This window comes from Echinops telfairi, unplaced genomic scaffold (assembly GCF_000313985.2).
Source record: "Echinops telfairi isolate 266 unplaced genomic scaffold, ASM31398v2 ScPeMD7_2;HRSCAF=8, whole genome shotgun sequence".
Classification (NCBI taxonomy): domain Eukaryota; kingdom Metazoa; phylum Chordata; class Mammalia; order Afrosoricida; family Tenrecidae; genus Echinops; species Echinops telfairi.
In genome coordinates this window covers 21,591,900-21,611,487 of record NW_022103898.1, presented here as the reverse complement: position 1 = coordinate 21,611,487, position 19,588 = coordinate 21,591,900, and the positions used below count along the sequence as shown (strand labels likewise).

The window sequence follows — 19,588 nt, the reverse complement described above, 5'->3', positions numbered from 1 at the left end:
TTTTTTGAATTGGGCTATCTTTGAGGGTGTTAGGTAGTACCTCGTTTTAATTTGCATTTCTCTTATGGCTAAAGATCACGAACATTTTCTCATGTTTGTTGGCCATTTGGATTTCTGCCCGTGAAACTTCTGTTCAGGTCCTTTGCCCACCTCCTCAGTGAGCAATTCGTTTTTTCCTTTTTGGAAGCTAGCATTTTTTAGTGATAAGGCCTTTGTCTGATGTGTCATTGCTAAAGATGTTTTCCCAGTCCCTGGACTCTTCTTATTACTCTCTTGGTGAATTCTTTCAATGTACACAGGTGTTTTATCTTCAGTATATCCCATTTGTCAATTTGTGCCTTCTCTATGTTTGTGTCCTTCCCTATTTCTGATCGCCTATGTATTCCCTATGCCAAAGTTCTCAAGTTGGTCCCAATTCCCTCATTGATGGCCCTAATAGTTTGGGGTTTAACTTCAAGGTCTGTGATCCACCTTGAGTTTATTCTTGTGTATAGAGTGAAATAAGGGTATTGCTTCATTTTTCTGCAGGTAAATATCCTTTTTTTTTTTTTCCAGCACCACTTATTAAAGAGTGCATCTGCTTCCCATTTGATATTTTTGGGGCCCTTATCACAGATCAGTTGTCTGTATGCTGATGATTTTATTTCTGGGTTTTCAGTTCTTTTCCATTGGTCTGAGTATCTGTCATTGTACTAATACCATGAGGTTTTGACATCTGTGGTTGTATAGTATGTGCTAAAGTCAGGTAAAGCAAGCCCTCCCACTGTGTCCTTCTTCTTGAGGAGTTCTCTGCTTCTTCCCTCTCCATATGAAGTTGGTAATCAGTTTTTCCATTTCTTTGAAGAAAGATGAGGGTAATTGTATTGGGATTGCATTAAATTTATATAGTGCCTTGGGCAGAACTGACATCTTTACATATATTGAGTCTTCCAATCCACGAGCATGGGATATTCTTCCATTTGTTGAGCTTGCTCTTGGTTTCTTGTAATAGTGTTCTGTAGTTTTCCCCATATGGATCTTTTGTTCTTTTAGTCAGGCATATCCCTAGATATTTCAATTTGTGTTTGGCTATTGTGAAGGGTACCACCTTTTTGATCTCCTCTTCTGTGGTCTTATCCGATGTGTATAGCAGTCTGATGGACTTCTGTTTATTGATCTTGTATCCTGCCACTCTGCCAAACTCCTCTATTGCTTCCAGTACTCCCCGTGTGGAGCTTTTGGGATTTTCCACATATAAAATCGTATCATCTGCAAATAACTATAGTTTCACCTCTTCCTTCCCGACGAATACCAATGATGTCTTTTCTTTGCCTTATGCTGTTAGCTAAAACCTCCAGGACGATATTAAATAAGAGTGAGGAAAAGGGCCAGCCTTGTCTGGTCCCCTTTTTCAGTGGGATTGTTTTAGTCTTTTCTCCATTGACTACTACGTTGACTGTTGGTTTTTCATATATAGCTTGTATTGTCTTGAGGAATTTTCCTTCCATTCCTATCTTCTCAAGTGTCTTAAACAGGAATTGGTGTTGGATGTTGTCGAATGCTTTTCCTGCATCTATCAGTATTATCATGTGGTTCTTATAGTTTTTCATGTCAATGTGGCAAATGATACTAATGGTCTTTTGTACGTTGAACCATCCCTGCATCCCTGGTATGAATCCCACTTGGTCATGGTGAATTATTTGTTTATATACTTTGGTATTCTATTGGCCCATATTTTGTTAAGGATTTTTACATCGCTGTTCATTAGGGATATTGGTCTGTAGTTCTCAATTCTTGTGGGCTCCTTGCCCGGTTTTGGTATCAGAGTTATACTAGCTTCATAGAAGAAGTTCGGGAGTTTGCTGTATTTTTCTATGTTCTGGAAGAGTGTGTAGGATTGGTGTTAGTTCTTTCCTAAATGCTTGGTGGAATTCTCCAGAAGCCATCTGGTCCAAGGGATTTTTTTGTTGGTAATCCCTTGATAACCTTGTCTATTTCTTCTATTGCTATGGGTCTGTTGAGATTCTTGACATCCTTTGGGGACAGTGTAGGGAGGGATTGTTTTTCCAAGAATTTGCCCATGTCTTCCAAGTTGTTGAATTCATTGGTAGTACTGTGTAATTATCCTTTCAATTTCATTGAGGATGTGTTTTTATGTGCTGGTGAGATATATGACAGGTGAGAACACTCACAGTGTAGCTCATAGATCTTAGAGCTCACAAAGGACAGGGTCCAGATTTGAGCCCAGGAAGTCTTGTTTCAGAGCTTTTGCTTTTTTTTGTTTGTTTGTTTAAGATCATTGTATTGGGGGCTCTTACAGCTCTTATAACAAGCCATGTATCAATTGTACAAAGGTATTTTTACATATGTTGCCATCATCATTTTCTAAACATGTACTTTCTATTTCAGCCCTTGGTTTCAGCTCCTTTTTTTCCCTTCCCACCTTTGTGACCCTTTGATAAATTATAAATTATTATTTTCATTTCTTACACCAACCTCTGTCTCCCTTCACTCACGTTTCTGTTGTTCATCTGCTGGGGGTGTGGGGTGGAGGGCAGGTTAAGCAACGATCATTGTGATTGGTTCCCCCTTCTTCCCCTCCTACCCCATCCCCCACTTTCCCCCTATCCTCCATGTATCTCTACTACCATTTCTGTGTATGAGGGGTTTATCCTGACCTTGATTCTGTGTGTTGTGAGTTCTTATCTGTACCAGTGCACATGCTCCAGTCTAGCCAGGACTGAAAGGCAGGACTAGAGCCATGATGGTGGTGGGTGAGGAAGCCTCAAAGAACCAGAGGAATATTGTTTGTTTCATCAGTGCTATTCTGAGCCCTGGTTAACTCATCCCTTCCTTGTGACCCTTCTGTGAGGGGATGGCTTATTGTCTACAGATGGGTTTTGGGTCTCTGCTCCAAGCTCCCTCGTTCTTCACAAGATGTTTTTTTGTTGTTGTTTTGGGTCTTCTGATGCCTGTTACCTGATCCCGTCAACACCTCATGATCACATAGGCTCGTGTGCTTCTTCCATGTGTGCTTGTTGCTTATCTGCTAGATGGCCGCTTGCTTATCTTCAAGCCTTTAAGACTCTGGGCTATCTTTTGATAGCAAGGCACCATCAGATTTCTTCACATTTGCTTATGTGATTTTGTCTTCATTGATTGTGTTGGGAGGGTGACATCACAGAATGCCAGGTTGTTAGAACAAAATGTTCTTGCATTGAGGGAGGGCTTGAGCAGAGACCCCAAATCCATCCACTTCCTCAGTGTATTGCAATATAAATATATGTATAAAATGTTCGTGACATAATGGATGTATGTATGGATGTGATAAGAGCTGTAAGAACCCCCAATAAAATGATTTTTAAAATAATAAAAAATTAAAAAGGAAAAACAATACAATATGGAGTATTAAGTAAACTGAGACATTATTCAGCTCTAAATAAATAAATATATGTAAATAGGCCAATAGCTGTATTTTTATGAATTAATATCTTTATATATGTGCACACCTATGTTTATACCTCTATCCATAACTTTGCTTCCTAGATCTTTCCTTTTATCTTCCTCTTGCCCCACCATCATGCCTCTTAGTAATTCCACGTCCTCCAGTTTTTAATTCCCTAGTTGTTCCCCTGTCTGTGGCATTGTTTGCTCCCCCCTCCTTTCCCCTGCCTCCTCCTCTCCCCAAGTCCTTCTGGAACTGTCGGTCCTGCTGCTTTCTCCTCAGGCTTACTTCCCATGCTTGTCTTATACAGGTAAGCAGAACAAGAAAAACAGAGACAAAGCAAAAAGAAAACAAAAGATTGAATAAAAAAAAAAACACCCAGAAAACTAGCAGAAAAACGAAACAAAAAACCCTAAAACCAAAAAAGCATATATAATTCCAGGTCTGTCCGATGACCTTTATGACCTCACAGGTCCTGGAGGGTTCCAGGAACTGCACCTCCTAGCCTGGAGTCTATTTTGGGCTCCTCAGGGGGTTGTGGCTTTGCTTTGATCTGTTATGCTTCCTTCTTGGTTTGCCCCAGCTTCTGCTCTTAAGCATTACACTCTACTTTCCTCTCTCTGACACACTGATCAACCCAGAGATTGAGCTGACAGCTTGGAGGAAAACAACTTATTTTTCTAAACTGCACTTTAAAATACATTTCAACATCATCTCTCAAATTGGGCTAGGCTTTCCAATAGATGGCAATGCAGCTTCCTGGTGAGTTCATGACAACACAGATCAGACAATGCCTGTACAGCATATGTGAGGGGAAAGCTTGTGAAATGTGAGCCATTTCTTACCTTTTGTCTCTGAATGCTTACACTCAGATGAGTGCTCTGAAGAACTATTGGCAGGGATAAGAAGATGTACAGGTGACATGATGCATAGTGGGTTATGCATTGGGCTGCTCTCCTCAAGGTCAAAGTTTGAACCCACCAGCTGCTCTGCAGCAGAAAGATGAGGCTTTCCACTTCTGTAAAGATTTAGTCGTAGTAGCCTACAGGAGCAGTTCCACCCTGTCTTATCATGTCGCTCTGAATCGGAATGGACTTGATGGGTTTGGTTTGGGAACCAGATGCACCGGGGCTGAGGAGTGTGCTGTCTTCGTGATGCTTAGAGAACGTGCAGGAATCTAGATAAGGTCAAGAAATAAGCCGTACACCTATCCAGGGAAAGAGCATGCCATCCAGAGATGAAAGCCCTGTAGCCGGGTGGCTTTCCCGAGGAGCAGTCGGGGGCTGACGTGGAGGGAGGACATGACAGCAGAGCAGCAGTGAGGGGCAAGATCGCAGGGCCGAGCTCAGGACGGAAGCAATGTGTGTGTTCTTCTGACACGGAAAGCTGTTGTAGAGTGTTCAGAAAAGGAGTGGTTTGCTCGGGCATAGTTAGACAAGTATCCCTCGTTGGTGGGCAGGGCATATTTGGGGGCATACTCGGACAAACGCAGGACACTCCGGAGGCCCTGTGGAGAGGTCTGGGAAGAGCTGCTGCTGGTCTGGAGCAGGGGGAGCTGTGAAGGCAGGCACTGAGAGGTGGTTGGACTTTGCCCGTTCGTTGAAGACAGAACCAACATAAGCTGCCTACACCTTGGCTGTGGAGAGAGAGGAAGGAAGTGGGTGACTCCAAGGGACTCGGCCCGAGCCCCTGGCAGGATCGCTTTGCCATTTCCTGAGCTGGGAAATACCATTGATGCAGAGCTTGAGCTTGATTTGAACGTATGAGAACTCCCGAGACACTGGGTCAAGAAGCCTGAATGCAGAGAGGCCCAGACTAGACACAGGAACTTGGGAGCATCTAACAAAGAGTGCGTGATGCCATTGCCAGCTGCAGCCATGGGTTTCTAGTGTGACGGTGATGAAATTATTGATACGGAAATGTTAAAACTTGATGTTTTGTATTTAGTCATCATTTAAAGACTTTTTATCAAATGAAAGCTAAATTTGAAAATACTTAATATAGATGTATTTAAGGGTGGAACAAGATCCGAAGTAAAGTATAGAGAATTTTCTGGTACTTGAGAGTGGACACATTGTAATTGACTGCTCTATATAACTATATTCCTGATTATTAGAGTTTAGAGATATTTTTATAAAATGTTATTTTTTTGTGTGGTTTTTAAGGTAATGCTATGGGCTATATACGAATGATAAGATCTGGTGGTCTTCATTGTAGCAGCAATGCCATTAGGTATGGATGAAAACATCATTTTTGCCTTATTTATGCCATTTCTTTACTTGTGCTGTTTAACATTATGAGATTGTAAGTTAATAATTGTGGGAAAGGTATATTTGTTCTTGTTGATATGGTTTAGGGACAGAAAACCATTAATTTTCCTAGTTCCTTTGTTTCTCCATAAACTTTAAGACTTTAGCAGGCCTTATCTTTAAAAATCTTTATTTACTTTGAAGTTATAGTTAATTTATGTCGTGAATACCATTTGTCAATGACTCTAGAGATTATCTGAGTTAGATTGAAATTTGTCTAAAATTCAACTTTGGAACTGATGTGAAATATTAGTAATATAATTGAAATACTAAGTTTCTTCCAAATATATTGTTGGCAAATGTAGAGTCGTGCGCTTATGTCTATCACATGCATATACTTTACTAAATCCCTTCTCAAATTATCATGCAGATTTGTGCCAGATCTTGAAGATATTGTCAATTTTGAAGAACTGGTAAAAGAAGAAGGTCTTGCAGAAGAAACACTAAAAGCAGCAAGGTACTCTTAATTTTGAAGTAATGTAATTTAGCAGATTTTTTAAATGTCTGCTAAAATTTATATAGAACTTTAAAGATAAAACTAGAGGATAAATGTCCAAAACCATTTACGTAAGAGTGGTATTTTTAAATCTTTCTAAAAAAAGTATTAAAAAGGTGTCTTCTGGGATATGCTGTGTAATGTGGTAGCCATTAAGCAACATCATCAAGCCCTGAAATGTGACTAGTCCAAATTGAGACATGCCCAATAATAATTTTGAAGCTTTAATATTAAAGAAAGCTCATTAAGAAAATTAATTTCAACATTTTAAAAAAATGTGACCCCTATACAATTGAAAATTAAATATGTAGCTCACATCATGCAAGGGAACATCACAAAGTTCTGGAAAAATGAAATTAAAAACTAATAGAATTTTCCCATGAGCTTTTAGATGCTCTCTCATAGTTCTACTCAGGAGCATTTGCTCGAACACAGGCTTTCCTTTCTTTCAGAGTAGCACTTCCCAACACGTGTGGCTATCGACCGCTCGAAATATGACTAGTGGTCCTGAGGGACTGTCTTTTCAGGTTCATTTGCATGAAATATAGTAGTTAATAGCATATCAACAGATTAGAATCAGGAGGAAATATGCAGAATCATTAAGAACTTGTTTGGATATTAAAAGTTTTGTTACTGGTAGTTTTAACAGTTTATTGAGTCAGTCATGAAGGGGTACCCCTAGACAGATTGGGGATAATTTGAATACTGTAAGAATAATGGTAGAAATAGATGGTAATATATTTAATTAAATAAAGAGAAACCCTTGAAGTATGGAATGGTATTATGTTTGGATTAGTTCCTAATAAAGTGGTTTTGGAAAAAACAAACTCTCAATTATAGTGATAAAAGAAAGGCTGAGAGAAGAGAGGTGGAAGAGAAAGCTCCTTTTTGTGCAAGATGCCAGCTAACTACAAGCGCGTGAGACAATGTAGAAGAAGAACCACCTGAAAGCGGCAAGAATCATCCATGAATTCTAAAACGGGAAAGTTGAGAACCCGAGTATTCATTCCGTCTCAGACAGTCCTCTCACACCTGGCTGTCAGTCACCAAGGCGAGAAGGGTCCTTGGAGTGGTGAGATGAGCGTGTACTATCTTAACCATATGATCATCTTTGGCATCACCAGTATGAGCCAGATCATGTTGAAGAAACAACCTGAGAAATCAGAATATGGAGCATTCTACAGGACATCTAGCCTAGACTTAAAAAATGTGAAATGTCAAACAAAAGGAGATATTTTAGATTAAAGGACATTAAAGACACCCTGGCAACCAAATGCAATAGGTGAACCTTAATCACATCCAAGATGGGGGGGCTGCTACAAAGGACATAAAATTCCCTGAGTTGGAGAGCTCTGAATGTGAATCACATATTCGATAATACTATTTTTTAAATCCTTGGTTGTGCTATGGTGTTCTAAAATTATATGTTAACTCATGGCATTGGGGATGTAGAAAAAAATGTTACAAAATGTGATCCAAGTGGCAACGACAAAGAGAAACTTAAAGGAGAAAGGTCCAGGTGGGGTCGGGGACCGGGGTGTGTGAGATCTGCGGTGCTATCATTGGGGAGCCCTGGTGGTGGTGTGGTTTACGAGGAGGGCTGCTAGCTAAAATCAGCAGTTTGAAACCACTGGCCCTTCTAAGGGAGAAAGATGAGGATTTTCTACTCCCATAAAGATTGAAAGTTAGGGAAGCCCACAGAGGCAGTCCTACTGTGTCCTATAGGATCGCTATATGTTATAAACAACTTGATGGAAGTGAGTTTTTCAGTGTGAATGTATAGTTGTCTCTGGTTAATGGGAGGGCCCAGATTTTTCCAAGAGAGTAGTGGTTGTCAAGGAGTTGTGGGGTTATGATAATGAGTAGCTTATACAAATGGATTAACAAGATGCTCCAAGGGGTTGGAGATCTGGAGCTGGCTTCCGCGCCCTTGATAAATGTGGGGCAGTGATGGAAGGGGAAGTAGGTGCCTGATTTTAGGAGGGAGTGGCTGGTAGGATCCTTGGGTCACTTTAGGCAGGACAGGAGAGAGTTCCACCTTGCAGCGGTGAAGGAGTGACCGACGGAAGTGAAGGGACTTGTACAGGAGGGATTTGTGTGCGTGAGTAAGCAGCTGATGTGTCTGCAGGATTTCAGTAGGTTTAACAAGCTATAGAGAAGCATTACGTGAAGAGATTTACTTCAAAGGAATGAAGAAGAACTTATTTACAATGAAGTGGAACTCGACAGGACTTTTGAAAATGCATACAGTTACTATTATTGAGCGGAAGAAATACCTATTGTTTTAAGTGGCAAGATGCCCTACTTACTCTTTCTTAGGGACAAAGTCCTTGAGACAATGTTGTTCAATTTCTGCCCAGGAGAAAATGAGATTGTTGGGACATTCACCTAGAAATGCCGTGTCCCGTTTCCTACTTTTGAGCATGCTCACTTAGCCTGATAAGAGCTGGACAGAAAAAGCCATGGCTCGTTTGTGGGCGGGCCCAAGGAGTGCTGCTTTCATTTTTCAGGCATTTGGATGCAGTCCTCAGCGATCACACAAGGAACTCTGCTGAAGGCACCGAGTATTTCAAAATGCTTGTGGATGTTTTTGCTCCGGAATTTCGAAGGCCAAAGAATATACATCTCAAAAATTTCTATATCATTGTTCCCCCTCTGGTGAGTATTTTCAGTACCTATTAAAAAACCCTTTAAGAATTAAAAAGGTGACATTTAATAGATAAAGCTTTTTGTTGCTACATGAGTTGCAGAGATAATATCACTGAGCATAAGATTCTAGACAAAACAATTCAGACCTCAATGAATGTGGACTAGAATTTTTACTTACTAGCTTTGCAGAGTGAGGATTATTTATAAGTAAGACAGATTTGCCTTTGTTTCAGCGCTGCTAGAAATCCTAGTGTGATTAAACTACTTGAGTGCTTCTCACATGCTGACTATCTAATGTTTGGGCAGTCATACCATCTCTTTTAGCTGCTTAATGTAGACTGTTACAGAATGAAATTGTATCCAGCATATCTCCCTTTTTTTTTATTAAAAAAATACTATTTTATTGTATTTTGGGTGAATATTTATATAACTTAGAAAATTAGGTTCCCATTTAACAATTTCTATGCATGGTGTTCAGGGACATTGGCCACATGTTTCGCAATGTGTCTTTGCGTTAGGATACTTGTTGACCGTTGGGCTCATATAGATGGCATTTTGAAAGCACTCAGTACTCACTGGTGATACTCTTGACTTTATTATCCAATCTGTTACTTAGCTGAAAGGTGACCTTCAGGGATGCTTTCAGTTCCAAGTTTAAAGGATATTTTAGAGCAGTACTTTTGGGGGTTCTGCTAGTCTCTGCCAGTCCAATAAGGCTGACATTTTTAAACAATTTGAGTTTGGTTCAGCATTGTTTTCTCATTCCATCTGGGACCATCTGTTGTGTTCCTGGTCGGATGTGGTTAGAGGGATGGGCAGTGACAGCAGGCTACCATCTGGTTCCTGATCTCTCAGGATGACGTGGTTCATGTGATCGGTCAGTCCTGTAGAATACTTTCTTCTCTGGGCCTTTGGTTTTCTTTCGTCTCTTGTTCCAGACTGGTAAAAACCAGTAATTGTATCTCATATCTGTCACATATATAGAAACATTTTGTTTGAGGATAACTTCTCTTTGTCCAGTAGTAATAACATCTAAGTTTTTCTTGCTTCATTCTGGTAAGTCTTGCTCTGAAAAGCTAGTAAGTAAAAATTCTAGCCCACATTCCTTGAGATCATAATTCGTTGTATCTAAGTGCTTAATTAAAAAAAAGTCTCTGCCATGGAGTTGATGCCGACTCATATTGAACCCCATGGGGCAGGGTAGAGCTGATGCTGTGAGTTTAAGAGACTGTCAGTCTGTGGGAGGAGAAAGCCCCGTCTTTCTCCCAAGGAGTGGCTGGTGTTTTTGAACTGCTGACCTTATAGCTAGTCGCCCAGAGTGTAACGGTATATGCCACTAGAGCTCCTGTGACATGTTGAGATAAGGGATAGTCCCCAGAGAAGCACCATTTTTTCATGTAACAATGTTGGGCTTTGCCATCTGGCCACTCTACTACCACATGGGCCTTTTCCGCTGGAGGGGAAGGGGATGTGCGTGAAAGCACCACAGCCCGAGCCAGGCAATGCGCTGAGATCTGAAGGGAGTTCTCCAGGTAATATTCAGAACCCTGGTGGTACACATAGGTCAGCGTTCAAGTGCCAGTGGGAAGGCTGTCTGTTTGAACCCGCCCAGCAGCTGTAAAGCAGCCTAAGACTTGTGGATCTGCTTCCATAAAGATTACAGTCACCAGACCCCACCGCTCTGTCCCATGGGGACACCACAAGTCAGAATCCACTGGCCGGCTCCGAACAACAACAGTAAAGCCATACTTTTACGAGGGGCTTGAAAGCATTTGTGGAAGAATGGAATTGAACCTTAAGGGGATGTTTCCCCACAGTTTTTGAGGCCCCCGTGGAGGATCTGCATCTTCAAACGAGGAGGCCGAGGTTCACAAAGGTTGGCTGTTCAGCTGTGAAGGGATCAACTCCACCAGACAGCATCGGTACATTTTATAAACATGTTTGTGCCAAAGTGTTGGTGTAAGGATTATTATAAAGGGGCTTATATTTTGGACTGGGAATTCAGTCTTCTTCCAAATGACTACTGACACTTTTAAACCAGGAGTCTGAAAAGAAACAGTGCTTTAGCATGAGCCCCCGGCAGAAGTAAGACTGCCATGCGTAAGAGCATTTGTGCTGTGGGGTCAAGCCACCTCCTGTGCGGCTCCCCCCACACTCAGGGTCTGCGCCTGGGCGAGCTCCTCACTCTCCCGGCTGCAGCGTGCTCCTCTCTAGGACGCAGAGACTTTTGTCAATCAGCCGAATGCTGGACCCTGTGTGAGCATTACTTGGTGTCCAAGTGAGGGGCCATGGGGGGAAGAACCATCAAGACACTTGTCCAGACCTGCTTCTTTACCAAGAAGCCATTGTTAGAAGAGGCAAATGCTTCCCACCAGAAGGACAGGGGCCTGGAGTCGATTTGTCATTTCTGAAATGTCTACAGTCGAAAGAGTTCCTTAGCACCGTCAGTACTCTAATGTAGTCTTATGTCATTTTAGGCCCTCAACTTTGTGGAACATTCCATTAGCTGCAAGGAAAAATTGAGTAAAAAGAACAAAGCTGGAGCTGCTTTTACCGATGACGGCTTTGCCATGGGTACGTGTGCTGGAGTTGCTTTCCCACGTACTAGATGCTCTCTGCGTAACGGACTCTGAGACGCTTGCCTTGGCTTAGGTCAGCCTGTTCTCCACAGCACTGTTACTGCTGCTTGTCGTCAGCCGTCTGACTGACTTTCTGACTGACGGCCATCCGCAGTGCGCCCTGGTTGTCGCTGGCGACCTCATCTAGTTAGTCATGGGTGCAGTTTTGAGAACCCTACTGCTTCTCAGTCGCTGTCTTCTCCCTCACCCTTCCAGTCACATACTGAGAGGAAGTTCATGGCCCATTTCCCCCCTTGGAGGCCAGGCTTTTCTGTAATTCTAGCGTGTGCTCTTCAATGCTCTATGTTTTTGCATCTGCGTTTGTCTTTTTTAAAGAATTAAATCAAGTTGCTTGTGCTTTGAGATGTCATTTCCGTGTGTTGTGAGGGATGCAGCGTCCACACGCATGGTTACGCCATCGTGGTTTTGTTTGTGTCCACAGGTGTGGCCTACATTCTGAAGCTGTTGGATCAGTACCAGGAGTTTGACTCACTTCACTGGTTCCAGTCAGTCAGGGAGAAGTACCTGAAGGAGATCAGAGCGGTTGCTAAGCAACAGAGCGTGCAGTCGGTGGGTCAGGATGAAAAGCTGCTGCAAACCATGAATCTCACTCAGAAGCGACTGGATGTCTACCTGCAGGTAGGCCTGAGAAACATAAAGAGAAGCAAAAATCACAGCCCAAACTCACTGTCACTGAGTCAGTTCTGCTCTTATCCACCCTATAGGGCAGAGTAGAACTGCCGGACTGTAATTCTTTAAGGGAGTAGACGTCTCCCCTTTTTCCCACGGCGTGGCTGGTGGGTTCCAGCTGCTGGTCTTGTGGGCTGCAGTCCGTGCATACCCACTAGCCCACCAAGTCAGGCAGAAAGCCGATTTTACTCAGTGCGGTGAGTAACGGTAGAAGGAATTCCCTTTTTAGAGTGCATGGCATTTAGACTCCAAACTGAAAAGCAGATGAGTTACGTAGGGCAGTTTCCATATTTGTGATTTCCGCTAAGTTAAAAAGGTAATACTGTTTAGAAGTTGCTGTGGCAATTATTTTCAGCTTTATTTACTTTTGTGTTTACTTAGGAATTTGAACTGCTCTATTTCTCACTGAGCAGTGCAAGGATCTTCTTCCGAGCAGACAAAACGGCAGCTGAGGAGAGCCAGGAGAAGAAAGAGAAGGAAGGTCAGTAAGAAGGAAACCTTTCTGTAACAGACGCAGGTGTGGGGCCCCCTTTGGACCTCTGCAGACTCCTGGCTTCCTCGGCCTTTTGGCAGGTGGAGCCAGCTAGAAATAGGCCTTCCTTCACCAAGGAAAAGCCTCTGTGCATTTCACCCTGCAGTAACCCTCCAGGCCCCACCTCCGTTTCATCTGTTCTTAAGTCAAATGGAGCAAACTTAGGGTTTCACTTAGTGTTTCAGCCTGGGTCAGAGTAACCGGGGCGGGAACCTTTCTGCTGTCCAGAGCCATTTGGGTATTTTCACCATCCTTCACGAGCCACCCTGGTCAGCGTGTAACCTGCTCACTGACTGTTGGCTGGAACTGCTGCTCTTTGGTGAGGCTTGCGATGTTAGCTGGCATTGAGGATTTCGTGGGCCCCTCGCCACACCGGGAGCAGAAGGAAGCCATTGGGGAGGACCCCTGCATGTTGCTGAAGGCAGAGCTTCTGCCGACTGGATGTTGCTGGCCTGTGATCAGGTGCTCCTTAGCGTTGGAGTGAAGTCTCTTGCTCTCCCCGGGCTCTGGAGGATCAAGGTGTGTTGTAGCCATCACAACTGGTTCTCATCAGCAAACTGGAGTCATTAAGGAACTGAATTCTCTCCCCTGTAGTCTAGGCAGGATGGCAGGAAGATGTAAACACCTCCCTCTCAAATTTTCAGTGGACTTGCTTTGCGAGCCACTTTAGGTTTGCAGAAGAACTTATGCAGAAAGCAGAGGGTCCCATCAGCCCTCTTGACTCACTGCGTGCTGTTTCCTCCTTCCCATCTTGAGTTGTGTGGCTCATGTACTATAGCTGATGAAACAATACTGTTAAATTTTGATCAACTGAAGCCCATTAAGATGGACAGTCTTGGAAACCCACAGGGGTGGTTTCTGTAGGCTCCTATACGGTCACTGTGAATTGGAATCGCTGTGATGGCAGCAAGGATTCTCTTTGGCTAAAGCCTAGTGTGCATTTGTGTTGTATAGCCCTGTGGTTTTGGAGCAGTTTGAACGGCATGTGCCACCATGATGGTGTCCCACAGTGTAGCGTCACTGCCCTAACCCCCCTGTTCATTCCTCCTCCCTCACCTAGAGCTTCAATTTCATGCTCAGTGGTTCGTCTTTAACGTTTTCCATGATACGTTCTCCCAGATCTAAGACGGAGGAGGGCACTGTGCCCTCTGAAATGCCCCTTGGAGACAGTTTTAATCTCTCCCAGTTCCACGTTTGCCTCAACAAGTAATAGTAACACACATTTGCAATAGCTGTCCTCACCTACCAACTCACTGCCATGAAGTTGATGCCAACTCTTCGTCACCCTATAAGTCAGGGAAGAAATGCCCCTTTGGATCTTCCGAGACGGTACTCTTTACAGGAGTAGAAAGCCCTGTCTGTCTTGTGCAGAGAAACTGGTGGTTTTGAACTACTGACCTTGCAGACTGCAGCCCAAGATGTAACCGCTACTCCACCAGGGCTCCTGTATCTATCTGCCCTAGGTTTCTAAAGATTGATGGTGAAGAAACTCGGTGTAATCCATGATAACATACATATAATCCATGGGAGATACATTTTCGTACTTGGAAATTTAGCAACATATATGATTTCTTCTCAAATTTTAATCTCTGTCCTCTAATTCCCTTTTTCAAATGTGCCATCCGACCTCCAGAAGAAACGAAAACAAGCAACGGCGACCTATCGGACAGCACCGCGTCTGCTGAGCCCGTGGTGAAATGACCCGAGAGCGTCTGCCCACTGGTGCAGTCACATGGGTGTTCATAAGCTCCCGCGATTTGTTTCCTGGGTCAGCTCCTGGGACGTATTTCAGTGCTGCGCTTTTTAAGTGGCATTCTGAAGTGAAGTCCATTCTCCTTCCAAATGCTCTACTCTGCAGTGGTTGAGAATGAGATTTAAAATGGACTTTTAGTGCCTAGGAAGCCGTTTGGGAAGAGAAGTTCTTAAAGGGCCAATCCCAGATCCAAAACCGCCACCTCAGACCCTTACAGTTGACATGACTGTTTCTGATTTGTACTCACCAAGGTTCCTGATGGCACGGTGCCTTCAGGCTTTGGGAATTCATTGCATATGCCATGTACAGCCAGTAAACACATACCTTTCAAAAAGGAATTGAGCCTGAAATTCATGGTAGATGTATCCTCCTCCTGAAAGGCATGTGTGAGGATGATGTGGGCACAGGAGGAGAGGCAGGTCGGGGGTGTGGGCACCCTTCTGTTGACTACCAACAGATGATGATCCCTTCGTTGTTAACGTCGTGTTACTCCCAAGAGACATTCTCTACTAGTTTACATCGCCTGGGGAACATTTAACCTCCAACAACTGCTTTAAATTTAAGAATTATGTCAGACTGGAGATGAGTAGAAATCCCGATAAGCCATATAGTCCTGCTTGAAGCTTCACTTCCGTTTGAAGGTTGAACCGTTTCAGAGAATACAGAACCAATTCTTATTTTTACATCCAAACTCAGGTTTCTTCTCCATTAAGCTTCAGTTGAAATCCTATCGATGGTTTGGACAGACTTTTCCTTTAAACCAAGTATGATCTCATTGCCCTGTGCAGGCTTTAAAAAACAAAACAACACTGTGAGAATAAAATTCGGATCTAGTCATTCATTGGTTTAAAAAGTACAGAAAGGTTTGGAGTAAATTCAGTTTCTGGTGAGTTGCTTCCTTTCTTTTGTAAAGAGTGTGCAGGCTGGAGGTTAATCACGGCCTGTAATCTTTTAAGACAATAAAATGATCCCTCTAAATATACTACAGACATCATTTTGGGAAATGCTTGATTTTTACCATTGCATTTGCCTGCTACGCATTGATTGGAATCGTTCCTGCAAGCAATGCTAACATAGTTCTTTGAGTTCCAGAGCTTTTAGGATGGGTGTACAATGCCCCATCTGTAGTCATTGGTTCAATAGGCAGGATAGCTTTCCCACCCCAAGATAAATGAGTTCATTGTTGAAAGCCAGAAGAAACAGAATATGTAGGGAATTTTTATTAAGTAAACACGATTTACAGAATTATGATCTAAGAATGAATTGAAGGCATTTAATTTTTATAATTTACACTAACTATAGAAATGGCCCTAAAGCATGCTGCATAATAAATAACTTAATTTTCACTGTTGTAATGTTTTTTATTAATCTTGTATTTGATTGTATCTTTCAGTCACCATTTCATAGCAAGAGTATCACTTTTTGTTGGTTGGTATTTTTTCTCCCCACAAACTTCCTTAAGCCATTCCCTTGAACAGGGACAGAAAGGCGATTAGATGAGCACCGGCGTCTGCATGTGCTGCCACTGCACATCTGATCGATTGCTTATCTACTAGAGAAGGTTCCAGCTGACTTCCTGGTAGTACAATTGAGAAGGAAGTGACAGGGGAGTATTTTTTCTTTAGTTCAAAGTAATGTGACAGCAACCTGGACAAGCGATAAAACCAACAAACAAACAAGGTCACAGCAGCCTGGACAAGTGAAGTAGGATCTCTGAAAAGGCTAAACATGTTTATGGTCTGAAGTTACAGAGCTCGAGTACATTCACACCCAACTTACGGTACACCTTTGGATGGTGGCGTTTCTCAATAAAATAGTAATATTTTCAATTGTCCAGCACTGTAATTTGAGAATATGAGTTCACAGAAAACTTTGATACTGAGATCCTCGGCCTCAAGGATAACCAACCGCACACATTGCCAGTTCGGATTGACTTTTGTGCCTAATAGCAAATTTGCCAGCTCCCTGGTGTGGGGCTCCTGCTTGCCCCCATTCAAAGAGTACAGTATACTACGTGTACCCAAACACCAATAAATAGAATTTAAAAACTTCCTTTCCCTGGATCTTTATGTTCAACATCGAATGTCGAATGTCTTGGGGGCATCTTATAGGTTAATAAAGTACCGTATATACTCGTGTATAAACTGAGTTTTTCAGCACATTTTTCATGCAGTTTTTGTGGTAAAATCAGGTGGCTCGGCTGATATTCGGATCAGCTTATACTCGAGTATATGTGGTACCTGGAATTTCTCTAAAACAAACATTCCTGCACTTCAAGCCTGGAAGTGGGAAGAGGGACTCCACCACAACCACAGACAAACTGGGCTTTGCTTTATAAATTCTCACTGTCTGTGAAGGCTCCAATAAGGGCCTGCATGCACTTATAACTGACTCCTCATCCAGAGAAGGAGTTGCTATGTACAGTGTGTAGTGCGTTGCATATCACTGTACTGCTCTTTGCAAATATGAAATGAAACTGACAGCCTTTTAAACACTACGCTTGAGACACTGTTCTTGGTTAAAACGCGTAAGTCTGGCCGACGTACCGTCTTCTGAGGTGTGCTGCACTGGTACGACTGGGAACGAGGAGACACCACCACCACATGCATCAGTATCATGCCACTCTATGCCGATTGGCTAAATGAAAAGGTAGCAATTCTAGTAATTTTGGCCTGATTCTGTACCAGCTGCATACTGCAGACACGTTCGAGACTAATGCTCCCCTTTCTCAGGGTAGGTTTAATGCTGCCGCTCTTGAACAGATTTTTTATTTTTTATTTTAGGAACACGTTAATAGGTTGCTAAAGGTTCCAAAGAAGTGGGAATGAGTGGAATTTCACACAGAGGGCAGTGAACTCCTATTAAGATGGAAATTTAGAATTGGATTGACTTGAAGTTTTACATTTTTAAAATTTTATTGATGTAAAATTCACATACCGTACAATTTAATTATTCAATCCTATTAAGCACTGTGTAATCATCACCGCAATAAATTTTAGAACATTTTCTTCTTGTACCCATTACTATTAACTGCCCATCTCCCCTCCCCTGCCATAACCCTAAGAAACTATTAAACCAGGTATAGATTTACCTATCCTGGATTTCATATAAAGAAAAGTCTACAAAAACAACAAACAGAAGAACCTCAATAGAAAATAAAATAATAAAATCTAGAACATTTAAAATGGGTCAAAAGGAAGAACACATGATAAGGTGTTATATTTTAACCTTACTACATCTGCGTTAGTCCACTTTCCAATGTGCTTTGACAGTAAGACGATACACATCCCTCATCAATGTTCAGGGGGGATTTACTGGAGGCTTAGTCTTCGTGAGGACCCTGCAAACAGATTTGGGGTGTTCACTGTCACCCATAGTCTATTGCAAACTGGGTACTGAGAATTTAAGTTCTAATACTGTTCCCTCCTCCCATGTTGGATTTTGTTGTTTACAATCCTTGGATCACACAGGCTGGTGTGCTTTTATGTGGACTTAACTGTCATCTCACTTAGATGGTTGCTTAAAACAAGCCTTAAACATTGGGCCTCAACTACTCCCTCAATGCAAGAACTTTGTTCTGTTAAACTGGTATTTCATGATGTTCACCTTCCAGACACAATTGCTGAAGACAGAGTGGGTGCATAAGCAAATGTGAAGAAAGCTGATGGTGCCCGCTATCAAAAGATATAGCATTGGGGTTTTAAAGGCTTGAAGGTAAACAAGCAGCCATCTAGCTGAGAAGCAACAAAGCCCACATGGAAGAAGCACACCAGCTGCTTTGATCACAAGGTGTCAATGGTATCAGGTATCAGAAAACAAATACCATTGTGAATGAGGGAGAGTGCAGAGAGGAAACCCAAAGCCTATCTGTAGACAACTGGGCATCCCCTTACAGAAGAGCTGCAGGGAGACTAGCCAGTTGGTGCAGTATAGTACCGATGAAACACAACTTTTACTCTAGTTCTTTAATGCTTCCCACAGACACACTATCATGACCCCAACTCTACCTTACAAATCCGGCTAGATTAGAGGATGTACACCGGTACAGATAAGAGCTGGAAACACAAGGAATCCAGGACAGATAAACCCCTCAGAACCAATAATGAGAGTAGTGATACCAGGAGGGGAAGGGGAAGGTGGGAAGGCAGGGGGAACTGATCACAATGATCTACATATAACCCCTCCCTGGGGAACGGACAACAGAAAACAGGTAAAGGGAGACATCGGACAGTGTAAGACATGAAAAAATAATTTATAAATTATCAAGGGTTCGGGAGGGAGGGGGTGGAAATGAGCTGATACCAAGGACTCAAGTAGAAAGAAAACGTTTTGAGGATGGTGACAACAAATGTGCTTAACACGATGGATGTATGGATTGTGATAAGAGTTGTATGACCCCAATTAAATGATTTATAAAAAAGACAAGCTTTAAAAGGTTTATATAAAAAGCTGAACGATGGATATACCTCAGAATTTTGGCTCTCCTTTACCACCTACTTCAACTGGTACCTCCAGTTCTCCTGGGTGACCAGTTACTGTCAAGCTGACTCCAACTCATGCACAACAGCTGAAAGGTTACCAGGTGCTGCTCAGTCTTCATGATCGTGGTTTGAGGCTACTGTTGCCATGGTGCCAACCAATTGAGTTCCTCGATCTCCCTGGCCTTCTGCTTTTTCAAACAGATGGCCTTTCCTCATGACACTCAGCGCTCTTGTTAGCTACAGCCTAGTGTGACGGATAGGGTTTTCGTTGCCTTATCTTAAGAAGTAGCTCTCCAGACCGTCCTTCTAACCTGCTGTAGTCTGCAAACTCCATGGAAACGCCCACCGTGGGTGAACGTGCTGACAGTGGCATCGTCCCCAATCCTCAGAGCAGCACGCAAGCCACCACAGTACGACAGACTTGCAGTTCTCATAAGGCGATATACTCAGAAGCACACCTGTCTACCTCGCATAAATAGTAAATTAGTTAATATCTCCCTAAGGTGCTCAGAAAGTCACAAAGTTAAAAGATGCGCTTTAAGTTGATTTAATTATTCCAAGGAAGCAAACGGTGCCAACAAGTCAATTCCGGCTCACCGCAGCAAGGAGCCCTGGTGGTGGTGGTGTGTGTGTGTG

The 19,588-nt window shown here is 42.7% G+C and overlaps 1 protein-coding gene across 2 annotated transcripts in view; it reads left to right on the top strand.

Moving 5' to 3' along the window:
• The window catches only part of WASHC4 (WASH complex subunit 4), a 69,799-nt gene extending 53,982 nt beyond the window's left edge, over positions 1-15,817 (top strand). For both annotated transcript variants that reach the window (XM_004700336.3, XM_045289536.1), the window contains 7 exons: positions 5,590-5,656; positions 6,104-6,190; positions 8,740-8,887; positions 11,356-11,452; positions 11,939-12,135; positions 12,568-12,667; positions 14,352-15,817. In XM_004700336.3, coding sequence (XP_004700393.1) covers positions 5,590-5,656; positions 6,104-6,190; positions 8,740-8,887; positions 11,356-11,452; positions 11,939-12,135; positions 12,568-12,667; positions 14,352-14,419 — 764 coding nt within the window. In that variant the 3' untranslated portion in view covers positions 14,420-15,817. The remainder of the gene's footprint in view (positions 1-5,589; positions 5,657-6,103; positions 6,191-8,739; positions 8,888-11,355; positions 11,453-11,938; positions 12,136-12,567; positions 12,668-14,351) is intronic.
• Positions 15,818-19,588: the final 3,771 nt, after the last annotated feature.